The sequence below is a fragment of the Ambystoma mexicanum genome, chromosome 14 (genome assembly GCF_040938575.1).
Source record: "Ambystoma mexicanum isolate Mex_15411 chromosome 14, UKY_AmexF1_1, whole genome shotgun sequence".
Taxonomy (NCBI): Eukaryota; Metazoa; Chordata; class Amphibia; order Caudata; family Ambystomatidae; genus Ambystoma; species Ambystoma mexicanum.
Window position 1 is genome coordinate 315,114,644 of NC_090940.1, and position 22,556 is coordinate 315,137,199.

Consider the following 22,556-nt stretch of genomic DNA (forward strand, 5'->3'; position numbering starts at 1 on the left):
TAAAATGCAATGCAACACTTGATAGGATAATATTTGACAAGGATAGACAATTGTTTCAGTTTTTTCCACCAATTTCTTATCCAATCGCTGCAGCATTATTACGAACTAGGCAGCATTAATAATATTGGGGTATTAGAGGATGTAATAACCATGTGGTCCTCATGCTGCACTTATCCTCCTCTGACTAGAAGTGACTTAAAAATGTAATAGACACAGTTAAAGGATATTTTACAAATGGCCAGTTTTAAAGTTGTCTACGGTTATTTGAAATAAACAGACTTTGACTGCAGAATCATTAATAAGTGAATTGAAGGCACACTGTAGTTTCAAGAGACTAAGTATGAAGGACATTTAAGCACAGAATTTGAAATGAAAATGTACAGTCCCATGAAGAAGCTTACAGAAGTGGGTGATGGCGAAGGTTGAGCGCGCCATGTGAAAGAAGTGTAGGCTAAAACATTGGTCAGTGTTGTAACCACGGAAAAAGACCTTTCCTTGGGAAGGGAAGCGACCCTTCATGAATTTAGTCTGCATGTATACTTCTGCAAATTATTTTGTATCCATCCAATCTTTACTTTTACCTAAGAGTGTTCAAACCCAAAAAAGATTGACGTGAATAATCAGTTAAATATAGGAGAACCGTACAAGGCGAAATCTACATCTGTTTAATTTATTATGAGGAAATAGATCTAAGGCAAAACATTTTATTGAGTTTTTTCATTTAATTACTGTTTTAAAGACAGAAGAATTTGGCAAAGAATAATGGGTTGTAGCCAAATGTCCCTCATTTTAACTGTGACTAGCTTGTGGGAAGAAATGACAAAGTTTTATATTAGATTATTGGAGTATTCATTTTAATGATAGTTCTGTGAATGATTTTACGAGTGAAATATTTATTATGTATGTATTGTGGAAGGCTGATTCGCAGCCAAATCTCATTAAATAACAAGTTTACTTTACTTCCCAGCATTACAGCCTTTTGGGCGAAAGAGGGCCAGGATCCAGCCCTCCCTTGTTGTCTGTTGGGCTAAATAAATGTTTAGGATGGACAAAGTTAAACATTTTTAAAGAAAGCACGTATTCACTCATTAAACCACTCGCCCATCTTCACCCACTCACCAAGAAAATCATATTCACACACTCATTGATCCACCCAATGATACAACCCCATACACCCACTCATCTATCCACACATACTCTCCAATTTATCCATACACAAGCATGGTCTTATTCAACAACGTATTCATCCATGCAGCACCCATGCAACATTTTTACTGACTCCTCTATGCGTCCATCGCTCTAACAATCTTCATCCAATCTTCTATTAAAAAAAAGCCAGACCTGTTGTCTTTGCCACTGCTGAGTTGAGTTTTTGTGCCCTGGTGTGCTGTAGTGTTGACATCCCATAAATCTGTAGGGTGAATGACTTAAAAAAGACATTAAACAAGCCCATAACAGGAGTAGTTTGTCCTTTCTATGCAAGTGCTTTTGAATGCATACTTTCTTTTCATTAAAGATTTCTTTTGACAAGCCATTTTGCACAAAACAATGCAAACATTGAGGCATTGTTTCCTTAACAAAAATGTTTTATTTTCCTGTAGGCTTTCAATAAGTACAAGAGGGAAGGGTTCCACCTCCAGAATGTTGACAAAGCACCCCTTGCAAAGAGGAGGAAGATGAAAAAGTCAAGTACAAGCACAGATACACGAAGCAGCTCCAGCGAAAGTTCACAATCTTCCTTTTCACAATCTCATGATAAATCATCCCCTGCTCAAACACCGCAGGCATGCAAATCCACAGACAGCAATAACCCAGAAACCTTGTTCCATTTCTCAGACTAGAAAATGGGGAGGAGGGTCCGTGAAAACAGAATGTGTCCTTCTTGTATCCTCAATGGTGCTTTTCTTTGAGCAGGTTAATGTGTTCTGTAATAGGTCATGTGTGTCTCTGAGATCGGCTTGTTTTTGTAAGAATCCTGCACTTCTCTGTGTATGTTTTTTGGTCTTCAGTTTTTTCCAACGTTTTTCATTTTTATATTGACATTTAAGTAAAAAAATAAAATGCAACAAAATGACACAAAAACGCAAAGCAATTTAAATCTCGAATTTTATTCCTCAAATCTTACTCTTACATCCCAGTACCTTTCGTCAATGCACTCCTGGGAGCTCGATCCATTATTCCTGCAGAAAAATACCTGCAAAATAATTGACAATCGTAGATGCATATACACAGACACGCCCCTCCAGGTTCTGCTTTTAGCCTTGCCCCACCACTCCTTTTCTCTTTGACTTTAGCACCCGCGCTGGGTCTGGCTTTATCACCCATTTACTTCCCTGATTTATTTGTTTTCGCCTCTGGCCCTAGTCCGTGCAGTTGTTCTTTCTCCACTTATGCTGGGTAAAGTCAGTAGTCATACGTCCCGTCCCGTTTTTTCCATCCTTGTGGGCATCCCCCAACATGGGGACAGTACCAGAACATAAGACAGCGAAAAATTGTGCTTCCCCTTTAAATTTAGTATAGTGCGGGCCCTAGCGTGGGAGCAACCCCCTTTCAGCTTGCTCCCCATATATTTGTTTTTCAATCTTCTTCACCTCCCTTCGGTGCCTCGCATCCCCCGGCGCATGTCAGCTGCAGGAGGATTCACGAGATGTGCATCCTGCGACTGCTCGTTCCCAGCCTTGGACCCCCATGCACTCTGTCTTGAGTGCCTGGGGCCCGACCATTGCTGGGACAAGTGCGCGGTTTGCAGCACTCTGTCACCAGACATTGAAGAATCGGTTGTGATGTTGGAGGCCGAACTTCCACACTTCTGCTCCAGGTCACCTTAAAGACTTTGTCTCCAGGACCTCACGTCAAGACAAGGTAGGCCCTTTTTTTAGTACGGCTTCTCAGCACAGAGACTCCTTCCCAGGGGTGAGGATTCTTTGGCTTCAGGTTCTGGCAGACCCAAGGCCGTCATGGCTACTGGCTCTCAAGCCGAGGGGCTCAGGAGCCCTACCAGGCTGTCCTCAGAGGGGCAATCAAGTTCGTCCTCCTTATCGACCCCAAGGGGCAAAGGATCATTGTGTTCTACCTCCAAGAGTCAGTCTGTAGCACGATTCAGCACAGGTGCCAAGGGCGCGCAGCCTACCAGAGCTCCCTCTGAGGTCATGAGTCAGGGCGATCAGACTACCAGCCAGCCGGCCAAGGGCTCAGCCCCTACCAGAGTGATCTCTGAGGTCGATGCTTTTGTTTCAGGTTCAGGGCCCAAGACATGTCCTCCCATGTCTGGGCCAGCACGTGGAACGGGGCCTTCATGCCCAGGGCATGGGGCAAGACCCCAAGATGGCCAATAAGCACGTAGCAGAGCTGGCTAGGCTGGCAGCCATCTTGGATTCAGGTCAGGGCCCTCCTGTGCTCTCGGCCATTGAATGGGCCTTGCAAGAAGATCCCAGTCCCCTTCCCACTGGAAGCGGCGGCAGACTGTATGGTACAGGTGGTTGGTCTCCTCAGGGATACATCTAACCATTGCTGCCCTATGGATACACGTCTCACGTGCGTTAGCGATTCGATCAGGAGCAGAGACCCAGCACTTTGGAGCGCCGGCACCCTCGGGACCCGGTGGCTTGCGAGGACAGCTTCAAATGCCTCCTCCTCCTCATGCGTTCCCCACAGATGACCGGGCTTCTCAAGGACATAGTGAAGGAGGTGATCTTGCAGGTTGTGCCTCCTTGGGACCCTCCTTTTGGCCCAACCTTGTGTCTCTGGCGCTGCCAGTGCCTGTCCCTCCCCGGTCCAGGCCTTGCTTGTTATCCAGACCCCTCTGGCTCCTCCTGTACCACCACCGCCTCCCCCTCAACAACCGTTGGATCTGTCTTCGGTTCCGGATCAAGGGGTAACCCCGCCGGCACCTCTGTCCCTGGGCCCGGACTCCCATCAGTCTGTAAGAAAGGGGGAGACGATGATGCCCAGTACGATGAACCCTTGACATCTGTTAAGGCCTTTCATAACCGACTTCAGGGCTTTGCAGAGTTCTCGGGGGTCCCCTGCCTGAGGAACCCCCCAGGATTCAGGAGAGGTAGCAGAGGTTTTGGGCACACGCATCATGAGCCGTTCTGGCATTCCGCTCCAGAAAGATGTCCTGCAGATGGCAAGAAAGGTCTGGGTGAAGCACAGGGCCAACACTTAGATAAACAAGAAGTTGGACAGCAAGTTCAGGCTGACGGATGGGGAGCCGGTCCTCCTGGCTTCCCATCCTCACCCACACTCTTCAGTGGTGGCAGCAGCCTTGCTCTGTTCTAAACCATCGGCTTCATAGTCTTCCTGGTCTGGAGCTACCTTCAGTTATCTGTCCAAAGAGGACAATGTCCTTGAGTCTTTGGGCAAACGATGCTACGCCACATCAGGGCTGCATTTGTGGCAGGCCATTGCCGACGCCCTTTTAGCTCTGGCTGACCAGAAGCTGTGGCGGGAATGCCCGGGCCATTGTACAGGACCTCACAGAGTCTTCGGTCTCCCACATCGACACAGCCAGCAGAGGGCTGTGCCTGGGGATCGAAATTAGGACGGCGTGGATGCATGCCACTAAATTCTTTTATCTGACATGCAAGAGTGGATCCTAGATCTTCTCTTTGTGGGCGTGAACCTCTGTCATGGCCACAGGCCCCAGAACACAAAAACCACACCATCTAGTGATGGGGGAAATGGGTCACTTGACTCACTTATGTCCCTTTGGGACCCATAAACACAGGCGCCCTGGCTGGACTCAGTCCTGGCGCCAGGCTCATATAGAGATGTGAGCAGTAACACTTTATTTCAGTACAGGAGTGCTTTTATTTTACAAGAACTTTCAAGGAGCTGAAAGCCTTAATTCCAGAGAACATCCTCATGTGCTGACTCATCGGGTGTGGCTCCCTAGGCCTGGTCTTCATGTGCTGACTCATCGGGTGTGGCAGGGTGTGGCAGGCAGGCTGAACCTGGTGGGCGTGGCTTCAGAAGCTCAGCAGACTCATCTCCATACATCCAGTCATCTTGATCCCGACGCCGGAGCACCGCACTCCACATCCACGAACTCGGACCCTGTGAAGAAGAAGAAAGACAAGGTTAGAACATCCGTCCTAGGGCCGCGCCACATTTGAACCCTGCGTGCCCCCTAATTAACAATTTACCAGCTACTGTACCACTGCAGCTTCGTTCCTCATTCCCTCCGGATGCCGCCTCGAGCTCCGCAGCTTCTGCCGGGCCGGCAACATCACGTGCAAGGGAAGAAAGCGAAAGAGCAAACATCAAAAGTGTAATGGACAGCAATACAAGACAACAAACTTTACAATACAACAAAAACAGACTAGGAAAGACAAAGGCAAAGAGGAACACTTAACTGAAGTATAGTGGCTTAGTCGCAGCAGGACTGGACTACCACCTGCAAGGGACCAGTGAAGGAACTCAGTCCAGACCATACAAGCGCCCCTGCCAGAAGCAGCAGGACGGAGTGCTTGCCAAAACTAATCAAAAGGTGAGCTTCCAGGGACAGCGCATCCCACGGGTACCACGGTTTTGGAGAAGGGGTCTGGAAGGGGATCAGGCGCACAGGCTGGCATACTCACGCCCCCTATTCACCATGCAGGAGCAGTCCCAAGCAGCATCGCCTATTACCACTAGTCACCACATGAGCGCAGAGGGTGAAGTTGGACCCGAGTGACCTCACCCCCGGGAGGGCTGCAACCGTGCCCCAACACCTCCGCAGAGACCTCCACACAAACCGCCAAGTACTTGGCCATCCTGACTAAGCTATGGCAGAAGTCCTTCCATCAGTCTCAGGGCAGGTGCTGTCTTCAAATTCTGTGCTTTCACCGGCTTCAAAGGGTTTCGGGACCGCAGTATGCGGAGGCCTGAGAGGTCACCCAGCGACAACAGAAGGAAGCAGCAAAGAACTTTGCATGTATTTTCCCACTCCCCCTCCTCTGCTCCTGCCTCAGACGCCAAGAAGCAATGTCGTCATGGTCGTAGAACACAGCTCCCCAGTAGGGGGCTGGCAGGCTCTCTGCCAGGCCAGCTGGAAGCGTTATTTTGAGAATCCTTGGATCCTTTCTATAGTCTCCACAGGCTTCAGTCTTCCTCTACCATCCTCCCCTCCTCTAGTTCAGATAGGGTCCCCTGCTCTTTTACGGGAGATCCTTTCTCTTCTGTAGATGCAGGTGGTAGAACTAGTTCCTCTGTCAGACACGGGCTCCAGTTTCTGCTCCATGATTTTTATGGTACCAAATAACAACCAGGCTAGCTTGAGGGTAGTGCTGGACCTGTCATTCCTCTTCCTGTCTTTTTCTGCTTGAACGCTTCAAGATGATTACTCGTGCAGAATCTCTGTGCCCTGGGGATGGGGTGTGTTCCCTAGACCTCAGGGATGCATACCTTCATGTCCCCATTTACCCGCTCCATCAGAGGTTTCTGCGGTTCACGATTGTCGTACCACTTCCAGTACAAGGTGCTATCTTTCGGCCTCAATTCGGCCCTTTTGTGTTCACAAAACTGATGAATGTGGTGGCAGGTCTCCTCCGCCTGGAGGGCCATCACTTATACCCTTATCTGGCCGACTGGCTGGTCAGGGCCAGCTCACCCGAGGGGGCGGTGCACTCCTGCCAACGGCTGGCAGACGTTCTTCACCAGCTGGGCTTTTCCCTCAATCGGCAATAGTCGCAGCTGACTCCCGCCCAGGATTTGGTGTTCCTTGGTGTGCGCTGGGACATGGCTGTGCAGTGGGTGTTCCACACGTGAGATGATTCACTCCCTCTGGAAAACGATACAACTCAACCACCTCGGCATGGTGGTTCCAGCACCTTCTGGGACTGCTGGCATCTTGCCTGCTCACGGTCCAGCATGCCCGCCTCAAGATGAGGCACCTCCAGCTCCGCCTGGCAGCCAATTGGGACCAGGAAACAGGGTCTCAGTCGGACAGGATTCCAATCCCCCTCGCTCCTCATCCCAGATCTTCACTGGTAGATGATGGACTGCAATGTGGCAGTGGGAGTCCCCTTGACTCGACCAGAGCCAACTCTGGTGGTGACAATGGATTCCTCGCTGTCGGGCTGGGGGGCTACTCTGGAGGGCTTCTCCATTCATGGCACATGGTCCAGGGCGGAGGCCCTCCTGCATATCAATCCGCTCAAGCCCAGGGCTGTTGGCCTGGCACTCTTCTCATCAGCGACACTGGTTCTGGTCAATACCGACAACTCCACGACAATGTTTTACCTGAACAACCAGGGGAGCACCCGTTCCTGCCCCCCTCCTTGCATGGAGGCGGTGGCGATCTGGGAATGGGGCCTTACGGAACGGATTCAGATTTCAGCGATCCACCTCCCAGGGGACAGCTACATGGAAGCGGTCCAGCTCAGCCGCTTGGGATTCCACACCTACAAGTGGGAGTTACACATCAACTCCTTGTTGCTCCTGTTCCAGAGATGGGGATTTCTGGTTCTGGACTTGTTAGCATCTTCTCTGAATTCCATGTTCCCCCACTTTGCCTCTTGGGTGGGCTGGGTGTCAGGGTTCTTTGGGGGACGCATTCAATCTCTGTTGGCACAGACCCTGCGCAAGTTCTGGACTTTGGTGGGCTGCAGCGTCATCCTGATTCTTCTGCACCGGCCGTCAAGGGCGTGGTTCTCGGATCTACTGCAGTTGTGCTCCCAGGGGTCTGTCCATCTTCTGATCACCAGAAGGGGCCTCCTGATGCAGGAGGGTGGGGCAGTGGAGCACCCAGACCCAGCCAGGCTGGCCCTTTCAGCCTGGTTCCTGACCCGCTGAGACTGCAGCATGCTCCATTTTCGGATGACAACTGGGACATCATACTGGAGGCCAGGAGGCCATCTTCTTGATCCCAGTATAAGAGCAAGTGGACTAGATGTTGCCACTGGGCTCATGACAAGGGGCTGGATCCCATCACCTGCCCCCTGGACGACGTGCTGGCTTTCTCTGCACATCTGGCTCGTTCAGGTGGATGCATGCCACACCTATTTGGCCGCCATTGGCTTACAAGATTTCCCTGCAGCAGGATTTTTCAGCAGCTAACCCGGTGGTTAAGTCCCACCTCCAAGGGGTTGTCCAGGCTTTTTCCACCAGTGCACCGATCTCATCCAGTCTGAGACCTTCATGTGGTACTTGCAGCCTTGCAGCGCAAGCCCTTTGAACTGATGGCCTCAGTGGACATCCGGCTGGTGGCACCAAAGACGGTACTATTCGTAGTGCTCACTTCTGCATGCAGGATCAGCGATCTGCAGGCGTTATCCTGCAAACCCTTCAACACGTTTCATAAGGTTATCTTGCACACTCTGTCCAAGGTAGTCTCTCCATTGCATTTGAATGAGAAAATCTCCCTGCCGGTGTTCTTCCCGAACCCACAGTCAGAGGCAGAAAGGGCTTTGCATTCCTTGGAACTCAAGAGAGCTTTGTTTTCTCTCTGGGACAAAATCCTTCAGGAAATCTGAGCCATTGTTCATCACTTTCAGGGGCATGTCTCCCAGGCTTCCAAAGCTTCTATCGCTCGTTGGATGGTTCAGGCCATTTCAGAGGCATACACGGCCATAGGCAAACAAGTTCCTGAGGAGATTCATGCTCATGTGATGAGAACTAAGGCCACAGCCGGCGAGTTTCAGAGGCATGCTTCTTGGGATGTCATCAGCAAGGCAGCTACTTGGGCCACTCTGTCGGCCTTATGTAAGCACTATTCCTTGAATACCAGCTCCAGGCGCGATGCAGAATTCGGTCAGTGGGTTCTGAAGAACCTTTTTGCTTTGTCCTAGATATGAGGCAGGTTGTCACAGCTCCACCCTATGGTCTTGTTTGGTGGAATCACCCACAAGGATGGAGGAAAGGGGACGGGACGTATGAGTAATTAAAGTTACTCACCGTAGTGACTAGCGTACTCGTAGTCCATAGTCTCCTTTCCTCCATATGTCCCACCCACCTTCCCCTGCTTGTATGTCAAGGGCTAATATATCCAGTGTAGTCAGGTATTTAAGAATCCAATGTGTTAAAAGGGGACTGGGGTGAGGCACCGTAGGGTAACGGCTCCGGGTGGGAGTTCCCATGCCCGGGGCTTTGTCTGTGACCAGCCGGTCCCTGTGGCAGACACTCACTGTACCTTGAGTGTCTGGTGCGGCAGCGCTGCTGGGACTGGTGCTGCAATGCTCTGTGTGCTCACTTGGCAGATGGCGTCAACAGACAGTTCAACTTCCTTCTTCCTCAGCAAAGATGACAAACTGCTGGGAAAAAATCAGAAGAAAGGTCTAGCAAAATGTTTCCCAGCATATGTGGAGGCTGATGTGGATGATTTTTTTTGTACTGTCAACCAGAAGTTCTGGAAGAATCTCATGAGCTGGAGACCTTTAGTGCCGGCTTGGTGAAGGCCAAATAAGTGGCTCAAGAGCTCATAATTGACATATATTGTGCGGGCATACATGAGGACCACTAAATGCAACCTGTGCATGCAGAACATTTTAGACCTCAAGGTCAATGGAATAGACCTTTTTAACTCTACCAAGACGAACTTACAAATTATGAGCTTGCAAACTCATATCTTTGGCAGTCCTTACTCGACCAGCTTCAAGCCATTTTCGGTCCTTACAGACACCTTAAGCCTCCAAATGTAGATTCTTCAGGAGGTTCAGGGCTTTGAAGAACCATGGGCCAGACTGGCTGACTGCTTCATGTAGTGCATAATAAGAGGACCACCTTGTGGTTTCTTTGAGGGATACTATTCCGCAGTCGCAAACACCAAGCCCAAACAATCACTGGTGTGTTCACCTCATTCTACAGCAGTGGTGGGGATTTCCCTGGACCTGGAGGCATGGGGGCAATTACAACGGACCCCCTCCCCCAGGTCCACTGTGTGACAGGGTAACCTGCACACTCTCAAGTTATTGGACTTAAGTGTGTTGGCAGAGGATCCTGCAGCCTGAAGCAGACTTTTCCAAGTTTTTTACAATGCCCAAACCAAACTAGATGGGCCTGCATGCCATTCTGAATCTTTCATTGGTCATCTTTTCCCTTTCTATAGCGAAGTTCAAGATGATCACTCCTGCAATGGTCCAGTCCACCTGTTGCCAGGGAAACAGGCGCTGTGAAGCAGATCTGAAGGATGTACATTTTCAGATCTTAAATAAGAAGCCTCATGGCCACTTTCTCCACTTCTTCCTAGGCAGAAGGCAGTCTCACAGCTGAGGACAGACCATTTCACATGGGACTCATCTTCATGTCCTTCATCTTCCAGGGATGTTGAACAAGAAGGCAGTTTCCATCAGCAGACTGGAATCAGTGCATCATGAAAAGGAGCTTCAACCTGTGGTGGTTTAGGAACTGTTCTTCGATGTGGGCTTTCTCATGCTGTTGTGACTTTTCACAATTCCTAGTATCCGTCATTCGCCCCTCTCCTGGAAGGAGTCCATAATCCCTAGAAAATGCTCTTAAAATATCCCATGTGGGGATTTTCCTCTCTAATTTAACTCCCACAGACTGGACAATTCGGACATTCCAGAACATTGAATCCTTTCGGATGAACCTAGTAGTTCCTTGGAATCTATCCCGATCCCTCCATACCTTCTATCTCGGAGATCGGATATTCCATCTCATAGGTGGGGCAGAGCTAGGCGGGGCAGAGCTCTATACCCATGCCCCAATATCTGTGCTTGTCAGAATGGTTCTTAAGACTCGGACTGTTGATCATGAAGAACTGTCGGTGGATACCCTAAAGGATAATATGGCTTCAAGAAAAAAAACACTAGAGACCAGTACAAAAGTAAATGGTCTCTTTTTCACTGATGTCTTGAGCAATATCTGAACTCCTTGTTGTGCAGCCTTGATCAGATTTTCTTTCATCTGAGATTTGGCAAAATCTTGCATAATGATTGACTGGGGATGTGTGTGGTCTTGTGCAGAAGGGATGTGACCAAGCAGTTGGGTTGGGACCAAGCCTGATTTGATATGGATATTCCCCTTTTGTAATGGCTTTGCAGGCGAAGAACGATTGTCTGGCGGGTTGCCCAGAGCAATGCCAGAGGTTAAGATTAATTCTAAAGCTTCCTGCCATCACCTATTTTGTTTTGCTATGTTTGACTCATGCAAGGCATTTCTCTGCCTTGGCGATTTCTTGGAATGTCAGTAGGGTCTTTCCTCCTTTCAAATCCTGTGGTTAAGTGGCTTTTCGAAGGTCTTTCATATGCAATCCCTATGCCTTCACCCTTCACAGGATCTAAATGTGTTCTTCGCTGCCTTAGCAAATAAACCCTTTCACATTATGTATATGTAAACAGCCTAATGTTGTGGAAGAGGCCTTCACCGTTGGAGTTACTGTAGCTCTTCAGGTTAGTGAATGTCGAGCTCTCTTGGCATCTAAGCTTTACACTGTTCCACATGGACAAGATGGTGCTTCACACAAACACACACTCCACCTTTTTCGATCCCAAAGGTCATCTCAGACTTACATATTAATTAGTTTTAGCTCGCACACTAAGTGACTATTGCTCGTTGGACAGTCTCTTGCATTTTTTATCGATTTCTTCTTCCCATAGATTCCAAGTCATGGGTTTGATCTTCCAGTGCCAGCTGCTTTCGATAACATTTTCAGCCACCACGGAGCTCCATGCGACTGTGCATCAGCTTCGCTCGACTCCAGTGCATGCTTATAGCGCAAGCCATGACATCAAGGGTAGTATATATGGAGTCCTTGGTGCCCCATGACCTTTGTTCCCTTTTTCCACACTCCACATGCTGCACGGAAATGGCAGTAGCTTTTCGATTTTCTTACTGCATCAAGCTCTATAAGGACTGCTCAATGCAAGTCTGTCACAGAACCCCTTATGGTCTGTTTTCACTTCTTTGGGGATGAGCAGGATTTATGTCTGTTAATGCGTGGAAAGGCCATCTGGAAGTGTTCCCCTGAATTTTACACCTTCCTCCACAAAGACGGAAAACCTGCTACTTCCAAGTCTTCAGCTAACCCCCTTCCAAGAAGGAATGTCGCATGGAGGAGACTGAGATGTAATACTGATTGAGAGGAATAACATCGGGAGCCACATTTTTGATGAGCGTTATCCTGCTGTAAGGAACACAGGGTATCAACAGTAAAGATAGACACAAGTGATCAGAGTTCAAGGCTGTTTATTAAACTGTATAGGTAGGTTGGAAAAACGCCTAATCTAAATCTAACATAGGAGCAAACTTCGACCATCAAACAATAATAAGGCAGTTCTAGTGCTGGTGTTGTCGTCAAATAAAAGGGCCTACACTAAAAAGAAAATATTGCCAATACTTACACTAAATGCAAAAAGATGTGTGGGATAATGTTCTTAAGAAAGAAGGAAGTATTCACAAATTATAAGTCAGGATGCAGTACTTGTGGTCTCCCTTCCCCACGTTTTCAGCACGGGTCAAGGTAGGACTTTGCAGCATAGCACATGCTCAAGCTTTCTCAGCACGAGCTACCAGTTCTGCTTTCCACAATGAGGGCTTTCGGTGGTTAAGTCTCTTTACGACCAAAAAGTCTCTTGCCGCCGTGACCTGATATATTCAAATAACAAACAGAGTTCCTTTTCACATATGCATTGGGTGATGCTTTTCACCCCTGGATCCCCCTCTACCGGGTGCAGATTCCTAGAAAGTTCTTTAATGATACCAAGACCTCTGATCGTTGTGTTCTCTTGCTTTCGAGGACCTGTCGGGTTCAAAGTATCAAAACAAAAAAGTTCTTCTCTTTATTCGGGTGATAGTTCTTTACCCCAGGGTTTCCCCTCTTCCGGGCTACAACCCTGCTCGAATATCCGCTTCTCTTTGTCGGGTTCACTCTGGCATGGCATACATTCAAAGGCTTTCCCTCTTGAATTTTGTTTTGTTGCATTCACGGGTGGGTGAGTGTTGGCTTCTAACCATTGGATCCCCCTCTTCTGGGCTCAGATCTGACTGGACTGTTTGCTTCCCTCGATTGGGTTCACTATGGCTTTCAATGCAATTTATTTGGTGACATTCACAAATCTTAATATCCTTTTGTACAGTTCACTGTAAACATCCCTCGGCCGGGGTCACTCTTGTAAACACACTGTATTTCAGGACTTAAGACTTCGCCCCTCTTTATCGGAATCTCTCGTTCAGGTTCACTCTTGTCAATCGTGCCTTTTCCATTCAACTCTTACGATGCAAGATTCACTTCTGTCGGTTAAAGATTTACGACTGTACAGAGGATTTTACAAGACCCCCTTATGACCACTTTGACCTCCTTCTCGCCTTGCCCAATGCCATCTGGTTATGGTAGTTTCAACAATCGGGTAATCGCTCTGTTACTGGTTTTCCCCCTATTAGCAGCCATAGCTATTTTAACCTATCACAGTTCCATTAGCCGTTTGTTACTTTTCATTCAACACAGTTCAGTTTATTATCGATTCTCCTCTCGACTCACCAGCTGTGATGAACCACTTGAATTTTTCTCTTTGGAGTCAAGGTTGGTACCACAGAGACCATTGTCTCTCCCCGGCTTGGTTAACAGTGGAGGAGGGTCTTGTGTGCTGTTGACACCTGCTGCAACACACGCTGGTGATTGTTTGCGGTCTTACGGTTCCTTCTGTGGAGGTTTCAAGGGCCTTGGTTGGAAAGGGCAAGGTCGCTTCTCTCCTTGTCACCCTCTCGGTATGCAGCGTCTTTCTCCTTCTCTGAACTGTAATGTTGAGTTAGCTCTCTCGTCGTGCGGTATGCCTTGCTCGTATTGCACTCCTGTGCTCCACCTTTTACCCCTGTGGGGAAGGCAAAAGTCTGTCAATTGTGTGCGGTTCTGGTCAATTGCCTGACTTTGCCTGACCCTGGTGTTGGGACATGTCCAGTAAATGGCTCGAGTGTTAGTCCGTCGTCCTTCATAATATGCAAAAGGGTTCGCGCCGGTAAAGGGGGGGTAAAGTGTTTGTGTATCCCACGTGGTAAATTGGGGGAAAGTTGTCGGAAGGGGGATACTGCATCTCACCCGTTAGTGTCCCAATTCCACTCCCTGACGACCCCCACCCCATCCAGGTGATCCTCCCTCACTAGTCCACCCTCAGGACCTGGATCCAATAGCGATGGCCATGTCCTGGCCACCTGGATGACAGAAATCCGGGGACTAGTCAGGGAGACACCTTCAGGTTTCTTACACTGCCCTTTATGGGTGGAAGCCCTTGAATTTAGAAGAGTTTGAGGACTTTCCACAGCAACTTTACGACCCGGAGGCTACCCTTACTCTCAAGAGGGGGGTTGCCTTCTGCATCCATAAATCAGTACTCTGAATCTTCACTCCTGGTTTCTGAGAGGTTGAGATACAAAGATTGGGACATTCCAGAAGATGTGATGGAGGTGTTGCTTTGGGCTAGAAGACCAGCAACTAAATCTGTATACCTCTGCCATTGGAATACATTTTGCTGCTAGTGCAGGGAAAAGAAAGTTGATCCTTTCACATGCAAAGTTCCTACTGTTATTTCTTTCTAACTCCATCTAACCCATTCAGGGTTACAAATGTCTGGTGTCGAAGGCTACTTAGCGGCACTTTCGATCTTTAAGAGATCTCCTGATAGGGATCTTACTTTAAAGTGCTGATTGTGATACAGTTTCTAAAGGGCCTAATAAATCTGTTTCCACCAATGCCTTTCATTGCACAACCATTGGACTTGAACCTGGCCTTAAGACATCTCATGGGTGCACCCTTCGAGCCATTAACACTTGTGTCCTTTAAGGCTGCTAACACTAAAACAAAAGCTTTTGTTAGCCATCACGTCTGCCCACGAGGTGAGTGAACTGCAGGCCCTATCTTCAAAACTACCTTTTACATCCTGTAAGAACAAAGTAGTGTTGGGAGTCAGTTTATCTAGTCTTCCAAAAGTGGTGTCGGAGTTTCATCTAACGCAAAGGATAGTCTTGCCAAATTTTTACCCGCCCCCTCATCCGTCAAAAGAGGAGAGGCTTCATAGACTAGATCCTAGAAGGGTGTTAAGTTATTACATTTCATGGACAACAAATGTTTGTCGGGATGATCAGCCTTTTGTAGGATACGCAGGACAGAGGTTAGGTTTAGCTGTAACTAAGCTAACCATCTTCGATGGATAGTTCTATGCATTACAGAATGCTACTCACTAGCAGGAAAATACTTACCTGATGGTTTGAGAGTGCATTCCACTAGAGGAGTGGCTGCTTCTTCGGCTCTGAAAAGAGGAGTGCCTGTGCAGGACATCTGCAGAGCAGCAACCTCGTCGTCCCTTCACACCTTTAGTAGGTTTTACTGCCTAGACTCTGTGTCAGGAAAGGAGACTACATTTTGGAAGGCTGTTCTCCGCAATATCAATAGATGGAAATTCTCATCACCCACCCCCTAACACAAACTGCTATGGGAGTGTATCAAAGATGAGGAATATGTGGGAGGACACAATCCATTTGAAGAACAAGTTACTTACCCATGGTAACTTTCTCTCGACTGCATATTCCTCCCACGTATTTCACGTCATCCTTACCTTCTTACTTGCAGAGGACAGGACGGAGCCCGTTGAGGGCCATGACTCGACATCGCACGACGCTCGACTCTATGAAAAATAAAATCCAAAGCAGACTTGAGTATCAAAGATGATCAATATGTGGGAGGAACATCCAGTAGAAAGAACATTACCCCAGGTAATTAACTTGTTCTTCTTTTCACCACTTGAAGCAAAGAATTGTATTGGGTATGTTTTATGCGCCAAACATTTTTCATCCTGGCGTGACACATATGTATCCTGAAAGCACACAACAGAGACTCTGTTAGCATAGTCTGTGCATAATCTGTTTTTGCTTTGGTGGTGAGTTGAGGCCCTGAATATTCAGGGTTTACCAGCAGTTGGTCAGCCAATTGGTAGAACATTAGCAATCCTTATTAGCCATGTTGTTCAAAAAGATAACACCAATAAACCAATATATCACTGTATACACAAAGGAACTAAGTCATCTTCTTCCCCATCTAGTTAGACTCAATAAGGTATTGTGCATCAGAGTATCCTCTGCACTGGGATCTAAAAGTACCCCAATCCAGAAAGATTGTGAGATACCGGAAAACTCCCTCCCAAATCCCTGGATCACTCCTCTCCCTGTGTAGGTTAATACCCTAGCAGTGGCAATAAAAAAAACATTCAGAAGAAACCCTCAACTACATTAAATTAGTGACCAAGTCGTCATGAGACGCAAGTAACCTTACAAGGTGATGTCCCTGCAAGAACAGCCAAATACTAGGTTTTATTTTACGTGGTGTCTGTGCTCCCCGAAACAACTTTCTTTGTTGTAGGCCTTCTTCTCCAGTACCTCCATTGGGTGATTTTACTTGGCTGCTTTGCCCAGTTTTTAGTAAGTCAAGTCTTCAGATTCATCTTCTCTAGATTGTAAATAGGAGCTTTCAAAGTTTACACTATCTATATTTAACTCACGTTTCATGTAGCCGACCCATGGCCATGCAGAGGCTCTTCCACCTACCTAGTGTGGCCTGGGTCAGATTATGAAACAAGGCAATTCTTTTCATTCCCTTAAGAGCATCTATTTAGATTGCTGAGCTGTTACAAATGTTATCTCCTTCAACTGAAAGAAGTGAATTTGGATAGCGCGTCTGGTACAATATCTTTATTTATTTGTTGGTATGTAAACTGAGCCTTGTCTCCTATCGAGTATCATTTCGGCTTTATCAAGTAGTTGTAAAATGCTCCTGAATTAACTCTGTGTACATTCTTCCAGATCATGATTCTGAATGCGTCTCAGAATGTCCCAAATCTTGATGTTCTGCCAGGATCCATTTTCAGTAGTTGCCTGATGATTGGATCTATTTGAGTTTCTAGTGTTTCCACTCTTTGGAGGTTCTGTCTGCTCATAACCTTGCTCGGACAAGGTGCCCTCCACTTCCACTGCTAAGTCATGTTTGTGTAGGTCTAAGATAGGTTTGAATAGTTCTGTCATTCTAGTTTTGCTTTATTTATTCCATTCCAGCAGCATTTGTTGCATTTTGTTATTGATGGCTGGTGCCTGTGCCAATGTTGTGTTTTTCAAATGTTGTGCATATCCATGCCACTGTCTGTCGCGAGTGCTTCTTCGCTTGCATCATGGATTTTATGCCCCAGATATTGGACCTTTTGTGTTTGCTACGGTTCTTCTTCCTTGACTTAGATGAGATTATGATTAGTGTGCCTGCCAGACTGAGTCTTCCCTTAAGATACATTGGACAAATGCAATGATATGACCTTTACCCTTTTGGCAGCCCTAATTGTCGCAAAAGGTTAGCAGAATCTTCCAGGAGACACTGTTGTGTCCTACAACATTGGAACTAATTGGTTCAGATAAGAAGTTGGTCGGATTGACTTTCATGCTTTGGAATTTGTGGTGAACTTAGTGGGTTACACTGTGGCAACTCTTGTGATCACCTTATATTGACTGGTATTCTATAATGGGTTGCCTGGTCACATTTGCTTTTTGTAAACTCCCCAGGACCTACTGTGCGCTTTTGTAACCACAGCAGTGCTCACCGCTCCAAATGTACCAGTTGACCTTGCCCCCCCCTGCCTCTCCCCCCCGGATGCAAGTCTGTCTGTTTAAATACTGATTTCAGTGCGGAGGGAGGCCTGGCTACTGCTTCATCAAGCTTCTGATTCTGAGTGGTCAATCTTCTGAATAGAGGATCCCTCAACGACTTTTATGAAGATCTAACTTCACTTGCCATTCAATGCCAGTTTTTGACATGTGCTAATGAAGCCTCACTAGCTAAAATTGCACATGTGCCTGTGAAGTATTCCAGTACAATCTGAGCTGGAGGCCATGAATCTCCAACGTGGAGATCAATCAGCTGAATATGGTAATGGATAACTCTTAAGCAGAGATTTCCTGGCTGGCCTGGCTCCTCTCCAGCTACGGCGAATCGTGCCAAAAGGAGTGCTGTGAACTGGCTCCTGCTATGTATTTTCCGGACCTTCTGCTATGCGGAGACTATATGGTGAGCATTATCAAGTGGAACCCTCATCTCAGGGACCATGGAGTTACTCTGAATAACTCTGCCAGCAATGGGACTTGTTTTCGTTGTAATTGCTGTTGGGTTTCCCTCTGTTGTCCCAGAAGAAGTTGAACCCAGGATCACACCTCAGATAGCCAGCAGCATTTAATTCCCTCTAGGCCTTTGGTTGGCTAATTGCCAGTGTGAAGCTAAGCAGCATGGGTGGGGCACAGAAAGCCTTCACTATTCCATGTAGTTCGGCACCTCTGCAGTAAATGGACTGTAACAGGGCACAGAGCGGTGTGTTGACGAATAGATTAGATTATGCCAGCGTGAGACTGTCAGTTCCACATGTCCGCTCCTAAGCCTGGTTGTGCGCCCCCCACCACTCATGCACAGTCAACTAACTTTTCATGGATGGCTATGCTAGCGCAGTCTGCACAGCGCACATCCTAAAACACAAACAGGCTGGAGGACTTCGCAATGAGGTTCTCTAGAACAGAGCCCTTTTGCATGGGCCTCATGGCACCATCTTGGGAGCAGAAGGGTGGCTTTGGGGAAAACTTCTGGGCAAAGTAGCTCTTCCCCAAATACTCTTTCCACTCCCAACATTTGTGGTTGGGGATGCAAGATATAGGAAAGCATTGATACATTTTGAGCACGTGAGGAAGCGCCATAGATCACATGTCCTCCCAAGCAAGCAGGAGATTTTTGCACACATTTCCGCCTGACCACACTGCCAATAATTACTGTTTTACCCATCTTGTGTGTACTTTCCATGGCACTACTGTCTACTTGTTGTGGGTTTGAGAGTACAGAAGAGATTGACCTCATTTTCTATCGAATTTGAGAGCTGTATTTTGTATTCTTCACTAAAAGGTAAACCTATTTTGCTCTAAACGTACAGCTTGTGTTTACTTAAAACTTTTAAGACTGTTCTGTTTAAAAGTCAAAACGGGAAGTGTCTAACATTCTAAAAAGAATTTGAAAAAATTCAGTTTATACAGTGGACTTTTAACAGTCTTCAATATGTTCTCTATTACAAATGTCCATTAACAACCTATGGGGAGTATGTTTTGATACAAAAGTTCTGTATTGTAATAATGTTTCTATTTATACAACGATATTATTCATTTGATGTTATATAGCTTTTATAATTAAAATATGAACGAATGTTTAGCTCCATATGTACATTGGTTGGTTGGGCACAAGTTGCAGACCTGATAGTCTGCCAGCTAATGTTAAAAGTATGACAGTAAAATGTACTTTTTGCATATTGTACTTTATAGAAGAAAGAGCCTTGTCATTTAACTTCTTCATAAAGTCTATTTATTTTTGTCAGTCCGTTTTGAAGTGATAACATATATTGTCACTCTGAACTGGATCATGGGGAACGTTAATAGCCAAATGCCCACCACTTTATGCAATGGCTTGATGGAAACCGAAAGGGACGTGTTACTAAAACACTGTGCTTCAAACCTAACTACTGTGTTTTACTATGTTGATGGATAGCTGCTGTAGTAATTTATTATGTAAATAGTCTGTCTAGAGTCCAGCATAAACCATGCATTGAAACATTTCCGCCAATTCATTTTTGAACTTGCAAATCAGATTTTCTATATATGTGAAAAGGCATTTATTGCTGAGAGTGAGCATGAAAAGGGTTTTAAGAGCACTTGAAATAAAAACTAGTTCTATATTTGCAATAGTAACATTTTAATTAGGTTTAATTTTAAAATTTTAAATGAAATCTGTAAACAATACATATCTAACCCTGGTTTTAGGAGTAATTTCAGCATTTCAAACAAACTTTAACCAGATACTATGCAAACACGTTTATTGGAGGTGCTTCGTTAAAGATGTAAAACTATCTGTCAGTGACTGTATTAACTTGATCATAAAAAGTCTGTTTTAGTAATCAAACCTTAATATACAGTACTACGAGTGCATACAGCAAACTAATGGTGCTTTGAACTACCCTTTTTGATTACATTCCCCGTCACTGTTTTGAGCAAGTATTTGTATCTCTATGTGGGTTTCATTTACTTTATCCAAGCATCAGGTTTATTGGGATCCAAAGTCAGTTGATTCAATTGTACATGCTTGGTTCCCAATCCACTGTTTGTTTTATAGTTATGGCTGCATTGCATCTAACATTTTTCTGAAAAGGCCATTTACTGTGGAAAAAAGTAAACTGTGCAAAAATGTATAATTGGCAGTTTCTCTGGGCAGTTTGTCGCCAGTATAATGTAAATGCCCAACAACTGTAAAAGTGATGGAAACAAAGACTTAGTGGTCTGGTACAACATCATCGTGCTAATGGCGTTGTTGGAACTTGTAACCTCTTAATGTTTTTTTAGGTATGTATTTCTTGAACAGCATGTTTGTTTGTGACTGTTAATGTTTACATACATATAGGTATGATTTTTCCTTTTTACACTGTGAAAATAACTTTTAAGGTACAAGAGTAATACTTGTCCACAGAAGCAAATATTCTGCTTGACATGTCCATCTTAAATGTATCCCTAAAAGCATTTTGAAATTAACCAGTTAAGAAGTTAGCATTGCAATGTCCCCACCTGAAACACATTTGAGGCCAGTTATGTTGTGATGTCTTGTTTTGATGACCACAAATAAATAAGCACAAAATCCTTGCAAAAGAATCCCAAAAGGTCTGAACATAAAAGTATTGAAAGAATTCAGTGATTGAAAAGTCTGAAAATAGATTGCATGTTTACAAAGGTCACAAAAAATCGAATTGGAAGATAAATGCAGTAATATGTTAAATCGTTATCAACATATTACATGTCACGGATGTCTTTATGTCAATCACTCAAAACACACTCATTTAAAGCTACTTACAATAAAATATATGGTTTTGAATGCATGTACTGACATCAAGGTTTTTTTTATTGCACTTTCCTTAGTTCTATTGCATAAACCGAAGTGTGAAATCATGCTAGTTAACTATAAATGTGATGGCCATGAGGAACCGGCCCATTTCAACACCTGGATGTTAGTATCATGTATGAGATATTACATAGATTATGTTTATTGTAATTTAAAATTATTTTAGGTCCATTGCTGGTTGACAGTTATGTTGGCATAATGCAATTATATTATCCTGAAAGTTTATAAGTGCAAGTGTGTTGCCAGGAACCATTCCATCTTCAAGGTACTGCATACACATTTTTTATACCCTATTCTCCTTGTTTTTGTTATTCATGCCCCTGCTTAGTCTTCTTGACCCCCTCTTAACTGTACCGTCCGGCTTATAAAACTGCTCTATTTCCTTTTTGTTTTACTTATTTATCCAGGTAACCACAAAATGTCTCATTTACATATTTTGTTTGTGATTTAAAGCATACAGATACCAGGCTCTTTTAGAACATGTCACCAGCCTGTCTCATATGTCAGATTTCATCTTCTTGTCTAAAACAGCCTGACATTATCTAAATGACATAATATTGTTTTATGTAGCCAGTACATTCTTTTGTATCTAAGGCTGTTACTACAGATATGTTGACACATGTGCAAAAATATTTCCTTAAATGCTATCATTCAATACACCATGTCCAACACCAGAATGTAATTGGTCTTGTATACAACTCCCTGCATGTGGGATACACTGTTACCTTGTGGTGCATACCATTGTAATGAGCAAAAGTAAAGAGTAGGGATGTCAAAGAACCACAATGCAATTCTGCTTACAACCTCCTGCACCTACCATCTGTTATGTTAATGTTAAATGTAAAAGGTATTTGTACCGCACACGATCTCCACCGGAGTGGTCCTCAGGCGCTTTGGCGGATCTGAAAAGGGAAGAGAGTAGGAAGGTTAGTAGGATTGAGCCGGATAAAGTCAAGAGAGAGGTAATGTGCTGTTGGCAGCCTCAGTTTGGTTTGCACAGTTCGCTCAGCTTAGGTGTGCTTTTCGGTTGGGAGCCGTTGTGTGCTTTTGTGTGAGGCTATGTGTAGTATATTTTGTTGTTGCAATGTGTTGAAGTGTGTGGGGTTTGTTGTTCATTAGAGGTATGTTTGTGTATGCAGAGGGGTGAGATTGTTTAGTGGGTTGTTTAGTGGCATCGCTGTTTAGAAGTGATGCATGCTAATCTTCACAATCCTGTCTAGATGTGGCGCAATGCTAATCTTTACAGTTTTGTCTAGATGTGATGCAAGCTGACTTCACAAATCTGTCTAGATGCGATGCAAGCTAATCTTCACAGTTCTGTCTTCATGTGATGCAAGCTAGTATTACAGTTGTCTAGATATGAGGTAATGTTAATCTTCACAGTTATGTCTAGATGTGACGCAGTGCTAGTCTACATAATTCTGTTTAGATGTGACACGAGCTAGCATTACAATTCTGTCTAAATGTGACAGAGGCTAAACTTCACAATTCTGTATAGATATGACTCAAGCTAATCTTCACAATTCTGTCTAGATATGAAACAAGCTAGTATTACAGTTCTGTCTAGATATGACGCAATGCAAATCTTCAAAATTCTGTCTAGATGTGACGCAAGCTGACATTCAGAATTATGTCTAGCTATGACAAGCTAGTATTAGTTCTGTCTAGATATGACGTA

General features: G+C 45.5%; 1 protein-coding gene across 2 annotated transcripts in view; it reads left to right on the top strand.

The window, feature by feature from the left end:
* The window catches only part of RPS6KA5 (ribosomal protein S6 kinase A5), a 1,757,411-nt gene extending 1,736,556 nt beyond the window's left edge, over positions 1–20,855 (top strand). For both annotated transcript variants that reach the window (XM_069637449.1, XM_069637450.1), the window contains one exon: positions 1,602–20,855. In XM_069637449.1, the coding sequence (XP_069493550.1) occupies positions 1,602–1,841 (240 nt within the window). In that variant the 3' untranslated portion in view covers positions 1,842–20,855. The remainder of the gene's footprint in view (positions 1–1,601) is intronic.
* Positions 20,856–22,556: the final 1,701 nt, after the last annotated feature.